The sequence below is a fragment of the Chanos chanos genome, chromosome 2 (assembly GCF_902362185.1).
Source record: "Chanos chanos chromosome 2, fChaCha1.1, whole genome shotgun sequence".
Lineage (NCBI taxonomy): Eukaryota > Metazoa > Chordata > Actinopteri > Gonorynchiformes > Chanidae > Chanos > Chanos chanos.
In genome coordinates, this window is record NC_044496.1 from 15,080,400 (window position 1) to 15,088,771 (window position 8,372).

An 8,372-nucleotide genomic window follows, 5' to 3' on the forward strand; every position below is an offset into this window, starting at 1 on the left:
AGAGAGAGAGCAAGGGAGAGAGAGAGAGAGAGAGAGAGAGAGAATGGCAGTAGGTCCAGGTGCTGCTGTATGAGGAGCTTGCCAATATGAGGTCCACATTCATGTTTAATTGGTGTGTTAGAGAGTGAGTCAGTGGCTGAGGGGCTGTTGACTTGCGAGGCCATGCACTGCCAAGATCAGAGACAAGAGGTGTGGAGGGCACTGACTCATTACTGGGGTGGGGGGTGGTTGGTGGGGGCTCAACACTGAACCGTGTGAAAAAAGAAACACAACAGCACTCCGCTGGTTTATGTAGTTGTGTAATCAGCAGAGGATAAATGGAAACATACAAGAGAAGAACGCTCCAATGACTGTCAAGCATCATACAAGTCCTCAAGATTAGCGCTTCTTATACGGAATCCTCTTCATTGATGGAGTCATAACCTTTGACTTAAACAATTTTTCAGGAGAGAGAAATAACAATTGAGGTAGGTCAAGCATACAACTCACCAAGGCATTGAAAAATCTATCGCATATATACAAATATCTCGAGTTAACAATGGAGTACCTGATGTGAACAGAGAGTGAAGAAAAATGACAACAATCCGCTAAGGGCCATAGCTAGTGCAATACTTCTGTTTGAAGAGCTCTCCATAGCACTGGAGCAACAGGTGTTTCTTATTGAAACTGGTCTAGGCCAGAAATAGACATGATTGCATTTAATAAAGAGCCATCTTAGCGCTGTTCACAGGATCATCTGATGAATCATTTGTGGAGGAGGGCAATCAGAGGTAGAGAAAGCTGCCAGTTGGAGAGGTTGTTTTATGAAATTACAGGGACAGTTTAAGACTTAAAAAAGCAGAGAAAAACACATACAATCACAGTCATTCCTCCCATACAGGAGGCAGAGAGCAAGACGTCGCAGCAGAGTGGAACAGAGAGGATGTCTGTGAGCCTGCGTGTGCGTGTGCATGTGCATGTGTGTGTCTGCATGCGTGTGTGTGTGTGTCTGTGCATACATGTTTAGGCATGGGAGGGTCAGCATTCAACACCACACACACTAACTCCTCATGGCAGTCTTTGTGTTCAGTGAGGTCAGAGCAATAGTAGCTTTTCTGATAAACAGAGAAAGCTTTTAGTGAAACGTGGGCCAGTCGGACAGTGACACCTTCTGCTGCGGGTGGAAGTGAACTAAATGGGGTCATGAAGAGTCAGAGACAGAAAGCATTAGAACATACTGTCCTCTAGCCTCTTTTATGACGGGACCTTCCAGAGATTTCCGCGTTGCTTTTCCGCAAATGCCATAAGCCCTAAGAGCAAGCATTGCTTCTGCTGTCACAACTAATCAAATCGCCTGTCTCACAATCAGTCAACATACTCAGCCTTAATAACCACTCATTCTACATTCTCTGTGAGACACAGATTCATATACACACAACTCTCTGAGTAGAATGAAGCACTTGAGTAGAATTAAGCATTTCAGGAAAAAACAGAGCAAACACAATCTTGAATGCAGACCAAGGGCAGTGACTACATATGCGTAAACCATTTGGACATCCACACCCAATGCATCGTTTGTTGAACAGGAACAAACAACTGTGACAGGAAAATATGTTTTCTGAACCGCCAGAGTCTCAGCTGCAGGTGAATAAAGCCCTGATGTTATCTCAGCTTGTGTCCTGTGTGTTGGAAAAAGAAACCAAAGGCTGTGGGCAAAAGCAACACTTGTAACAATGAAAACAAAAAAAAAAAAGGAAAGAAAAAAAAAAAAAGAAGTGGTGGATTTGAGAAACCGTTTTTTGCATGAAGGGGAAATCAAATCAGCTGAAAGTATTTGGCCCAAGTTTTCTCCCATTCTCAGCTTTGCGTGTCTGGGCGAGAGAAATGAAAAGAGAGAGGCGGGGGTTGGGGGGGGGGGGTGCTGATAGTAAAAAAAAAAAAACACTGATGAACATGAAAGAACATCATGTCTGATGTGAGACTGAAGGAGTGCGGTTTAGGAGAGTAGAGAGCTGGAGTCGATACATACTTTGGGAAGATTTGTGTTTTTAATCTTCCGAGGATAGGTAAGGCGAGAGGAGTGTTTACCACACGGGTGCCTGCAGGGAGAGCAATTATGTGCATGGTCTCCAATCGGCCTCTCTCATAATGAGAGATCTTTTTCAGATGACAGGAGACGCGTGTTTGTTTTGCGTGATTATTTGCCCTTTTGAAATCAGAGGAATTATAATCTTTTTAAAAAAACAATCCCTAAAAAGCATTTCTCACCACGGAGCATGTGCTTACATGGTAAGGTCATCTGAAACACATAGGTGCAAACGAATTGCTCTATGTGAGAATTTGTAGTGTGTATTTATATGTGCGCATGCCTGTGTGTGTGTGTGTGTGTGTGTGTGAGAGAGAGAGAGAAAGAGAAAACGTGAGAGTTTTTATTTGAATGCCAGTGCATACTGCCGTGCAGCACAAATAAAAAAAATAAAGCATTCCTTAATAGATTGAAAATCACATTAAGATCCTCCAAAATCCCATCCCAACTGCCGTGTGATTCAATTGAGCTCTATGGAGTGCTCCTGCTCCATCAGCAGAGTTCATCTGAGGGAAAGTCAATGAAAAAGTCAAAGATTTCCCCCCCATGTTTTTCTTGTTTTTCTTAACTTGTGTTTTTGACATGTTGTAACATCTGCTCTCTGTACCTTAGGTCTACAAAGCCTACAACCTTTGCCCCGTTACAATACTCCATCAAGGCAGATTACAGTATTTTCACTTGATGATACAGTCTCCCCTTGAAAATGTACAGTCCACAGAGTAATACAAGATGATGTCATGTACCCAATACGAAACATCTGAGACTCTCTAAAATGTGTGTGGGTCTTGTCCTGCTTTTCTTTCACAGGTTTACTCACTGCTAAGATTTTTTGTAACGATTAGCCCATGGTTCTGAAGAGGTCCTGATTATGCTTTCTCCTCTCCCTACATTCAATGCACGGGAAGAACTGGGAGTCAGCCGGGTGCATTTTCAATTTGCAACTGAGGACATGATCTGTCTGTGCTGTGAGGATTAATATCACTTCCATAATAGTGGAGTCTGTTACAGTGCAGCTAACAAGTTCCTACTGACTGGCCTGACCATTGTGGTCCATTTTATTTGCTACATACAATGTGGCAGAGCTAGACTGTCCACGTGTCCAGTTTCTTTGAACGTCAATGCGAGAGAAAAAAAAGTGAAGCCAAACCTAGGGGGAGCACACTGACACTTCAACCCCAGAGTTCAGCAGATCACTCTCCCTGCGTGGACACTCTGCCCTATTTCCATTCTTCCCCAGTGCATTCCAAAACCGCAAAGCTGTATGTTTGAGTCCAAGCTGATGTGTTCAGGAATTTGCGGGTTAGACTAACTGCGAAGCGAAATGTAGGACAAACTGAAATGTTTGTGTCATTTGCACAATCACCGCTTCCTCCGGCTGTCTCTCCCATTTACTCATTCCTCCCAGTGAACCCTACCCGCTCTCACTGTGTCTCCATGACAGCAGCCCACAGACAGCTGTGACAGAGCCAGGCGTCGAAGACTTGAGGTCATCATAACGACTCCTGTCTCCGCTGTATTGATTAAACGTCCACTAATCGAAACACTCACGTAGACATTTTTAACTGAACAGAATGACTTGCTAATAAACTGTCTAACACACAGTTTGCATGTCAGCAAACAAAACACCAGATAAACTTAGAAATGAAAGGACAGGGACAGTAATGAGACAGCTCACCAGAGAAGCATGCGCTGACTTGAAGGGGTTGTAACGCTACATAAAATTAACACTTCAGTATCACTGCCTCGTCACCACGCCTCGGTAAATTTTTGGTATAGCGAAAAAAAAAAAGGCATGCCTAGTACAAATTTACTGGCTGACAGACAAGCAGTACCTGTGCTTTATCAGTGTGAAAATATCCACTGCGGAAAACATTTTGAAATAATCCTTTCGCTTGTTTCATAAGCAACGACTAGCAGGTGTGTAACCACTAAGAAATTGGAAAAACTGTAATTGGTCTCACACAATTGTCTGTGTCAAAATGATATCCCAATCGATGTGTAGTTTCATGCTAACCCTTGCTTAATATTCTTTAGTCAGAAATAGCCAGTGTCTATGAACTTTAGTCCACCACACCTCTGCTGACTTGTAATGTGACAGACAGTGGCCATATGAACAAGACTGACATTAACCGTCTAGCTGTAATTAGCCAGTTGGATCATCAGAAATCAGACTGACCTTCAACTTTGACTTGGTTTCGGGAGCATGCAGGACAGGGCAGGACGTTGAACTCTTCCGCCTGATGCATGGAGTAATCAGTGCTGGCCACCACCAGCCTATCGCCAGGCTTCCAGCCCACAGTCTCATCGGCCAACTCCAGAATACTGCAGTTTGACAACGTGTCTATGGAGATGGAGGCCTGTGGACGCACTGCGGGGCGATAAAAAAAAAAAAATATTACAAACTTAAACAGCATACACTCTTTCACATGCTCCTTAACCCAAGTCTACAACCACATGTCACATACTTTAAAAATATGGTGGTCAGTTCTAAAAAAAAAAAAACAGTTAATTGTCTGAGGATACACAACGATAATAGTTAGTTGTCTGTGAATACATAACTACGGATAACCATAATAACAGCTGAAATACTTTTAACACAGAAAAGTCAGGGGTCAGTATAAGATACAAAAATGTCAGTATGCTCCATACATATTCATATACTGTAGATACACACACACACACACACACACACACACACACACACACACACACAAACATTATTTATGAATAATGCTCCATTTTCTGCTTTGTTGAGTAATAAGCCTGGTATACGTGATGGTTCAGTCATATATGATGCAGTCCGCACACTCGGCCTTGGTAAAGGGAATTAATCTTCAATGCAGTGTGAAGCATTGTTAACAATGACATTCTGAATGCAAAGAAAAAAAAATGAGGAAAGAGCCCCCTGCTTTCATCATGTGTATGTATATGTGACTATGTGTGTGCGTGGAGCGTGCTATAATCATCGCTGGAGTGGTGACCGAGAGATCATTCATGATACATGGCTAGCCAAACATCACAATGCAAGAGTGAGTCCAGTGAGTATAGCATAATGTCACTTCAAAATGGCTTTATTTCTAACTCCAGCATTTCTTCAAAGCGGTATTATTTTTGCACCCATTACTGTAAATATGGTGGAAATTAGGGTTTTGTGGCATCTGGTGTTTAAAAAAAAATTGGGAAAATATTGTAAAAAAAAATGAAGTTCAACCTTGGACAGACTTCAGTTCAACCTTGAAATCACTTGAATCCCATGCATGAATTGTACAGTCATCATCTCATTACTTCCCAGTATGATCAATTACTAAATCAAAACATCATATGATTGGTCAGATTTTGCCCTGTCTGTGGATTACTTAATGACCTGAGGAGTCTTTTCCAAACACTCTCAGCATGCTCTCTTTATGGAGAAACAGAACCCAGATGGATTAATAGATTTCCACTCCATGTCAAAAGTTACTGAATCCTCTGTCTGGATTGGGTTCTCATGCAGAAAACCTTTGACTTTTCAACAGCGTTTCTATGTTACTACACAGTAAATTCCATTCCACTGATTTAGACTACATTGTTAATACTTCTTTGCACATTATTTGTTACTATTTGCACAGTTTTTTAAGTAAAACTCATAAAAGGAGCAGAGGCAGAATAGTTCTGTGACAGTGCGCTGGCAAAACCGTCTTTGAAAGATATAATATTTGACAATTCAACATTGGATGGACCATATATGGATCTCATTACAACACAAGACCTTAAACAAAATTTGGTGTGTTTACAGTGGATTTGTCAGAAACTGATGTCTTCTCAGAAAATGGCATCAGAATTGGCTTTATACTTTGTTATGTCTGCAGTTTGAAAATCAAAATATCCTTCTCTTCTTGGTGTCTTTTTGACCTCCAAATGAAATTGAATTTGATAGAAAAATCAGTGTTTAGTTGATCTGTTGCAACCTTTATTGTAATGACAGATCTGCAGTTCATTTCTGGTTAACCTACATTCCAGTGGTTGGATCAGGCTTTTATCAGTGAGCAATAGCACAACTGACACATCTGTAATGCTATGATCTCAAATGTACAAGTGTTTGCTCGAGAACTAAGATGAGATTATTCATCGATCAGTGATGCCTTAATGGGTTGAAAATGCTGGGTTGTTTAGAGACAGAGGAAAAAAACATGCCAGATCAGCATGTTCTTGGCCTCTGCAGTGTTCTTCATACTGATCTTATCTCCCTCTCATTACTATATCAGGTTTCTCCGGGTCAAAAATTTGATGAGGATAGGCGGTACGCAGATTCACCCTCAACCTTCATCAGCCCTTGAGAGCAATCTTCATACACCTAACAAAACACCCCCCCCCCCTCACCCCCGCGGGCGTTTTGGCTGCTCTATCCTATGACTATACTTGAGGATTTGTTTTTTGCTGGGACTGTACCAGCACTTCGGCATCCCCCTGTTGGATGAAGGGCCTACAGCCGCTAAAAGTCTGTGTCTCTGCCAGTTCCCACAGACCACAACAGCTCCTCTCCTTCCCCCTGCAGGGCTCGGTGTTCGCTGCACAAGAGACTGTCAGACTGCACGCCACGTGACACGCAAGGAGACAAGCCCAGACACAAGGAGTGCTGTGCCAAGTTTCCAGACCTTAGTGTGACACGCATATACACACACTTACACACACAAACACACACACAAACCTACATATAAACACGCATACAAATTCCCAGTCCTCATACCAATACAACTGTTCAGACTTCAGTTACATGTAAAGTCAAAATGACTGGCAGTGCTTCATGTGAAACTACACTTCAAGCATTGAAAGCACACAAAGGGTACTGCATTCCATACATACCTAGTTTCGGGCAGAGAAAGCGCACACGATAATTTTGGCAGATCCCATCTGGCTGGTCTTTATTTAGACACACAAAGCCATAGTTTTTGTCGTTCTTAGAGAAAATTTCACCCGTCGCGTTGGCAGGAATGCCGTCGATAGTCTCAGCCTGAAGTCAAAACAATTGAATGCATCGCATTAACAGAAGGATGGATACCCCTGCAAGAGAGACTGCAGCTCATGTTCTAAGTTCATGGCAAGAAAATATTGTATTAATTCTCAGAGGCGGAGATGTTCACTAAAACAAATGTAAGATATGCCATTCCTTAGGTAAGTCAAAGTAAGTGATGTGAGAAGAAGGGAGCTTTTGTGACGATATCAGAGAGATGGTAGTGTCTGTATGTGTGAGTGTGCGGATGTACCTGGATATCCAGTGGATTGCTGCACAGACGTTCTGGGAAAGCCTTGTGTAGATCAGAAAGTTTCTCCCAGTCACCTGAACCTCTCTCATCATCTCGATCAAACCATTCAGTCCATTCAGCCTCTGCCACACACACACGCACACACATGGAGGCACATGCACAGGCACAGGCACACACACACACACACACACACATAGGCACAGGCACACACACAGACACACACACACACACACACACATCCATTATGACTGAGAAAAAGGCCTCCACTGCAGGCACAGATCTGCCTACTAGACACAGTCCATGTGGATATTAATCTAGTTTATACCATCAGCTTCACCACCCCTCAAATACTGCTTGTCAGAAACAATTTGTGTGAAGATAATTGAAAGGCACAACCCCTAGATAATTGTCTACACACTGAACAGAGCTAAAGAGAAGCTGAGGTAGAAGTTGGACTAGTCAAAATGTGACATTTATGTTGAAATGTGTATTTCATATTATATGGACCTTTTGTTCAGTGGTGCTGTAGGCCTCATATCAGATCAACTTTTTTCAACTACATTTCTTATTACTTAGTTTTTTTCTGCAGTATAATGTACCTTATATTTAAGACTTGTTTTAGTCAATCACATGACCCTCAGACTGTATTGGTCTAGTGGTGGTGGATGAATAGAGTGGATACGAATGAGGTGTATGGGGAAATAGAGTAGATGTGGAGATGGTATGGGACAGAGCATGTATTTACCTTGTACCCATTGACTGGTGGTAGTGATGGTAAAATACTCCCCGTATCCTGACTGGAAGATGCGGGAGCTCTTTGCCTCAGAAGAGGCCTTGGTTCCTGAATGTCATTGTGACAGAGAGAAGGAGAGAGAGAAGGAGAGGGAGTGAGTGTCAGGTCAGAGGATGGGCAGACCTGTCTCAGCATATTTTGTCTGAGCACTAGTGTTTGCTTTCCATTGCTGCGCAAACAATAGGACATGAGATATTCACCTTGATAGATGGCATGATCCTCGACCACAGAGGACGTGTCGCCTTTCACTGTGATAAAGCTCCAGGGGTGT

The 8,372-nt window shown here is 42.5% G+C and overlaps 1 protein-coding gene across 1 annotated transcript in view; it reads right to left on the reverse strand.

Moving 5' to 3' along the window:
- The window catches only part of cemip (cell migration inducing hyaluronidase 1), a 59,765-nt gene that overhangs the window by 15,913 nt on the left and 35,480 nt on the right, over positions 1-8,372 (reverse strand). Inside the window, exons 7-11 of the mRNA XM_030765913.1 lie at positions 8,302-8,372; positions 8,054-8,149; positions 7,309-7,430; positions 6,908-7,055; positions 4,242-4,433 (exon numbers count right to left, since the gene is read on the reverse strand). Of these exons, the coding sequence (XP_030621773.1) occupies positions 4,242-4,433; positions 6,908-7,055; positions 7,309-7,430; positions 8,054-8,149; positions 8,302-8,372 (629 nt within the window). The remainder of the gene's footprint in view (positions 1-4,241; positions 4,434-6,907; positions 7,056-7,308; positions 7,431-8,053; positions 8,150-8,301) is intronic.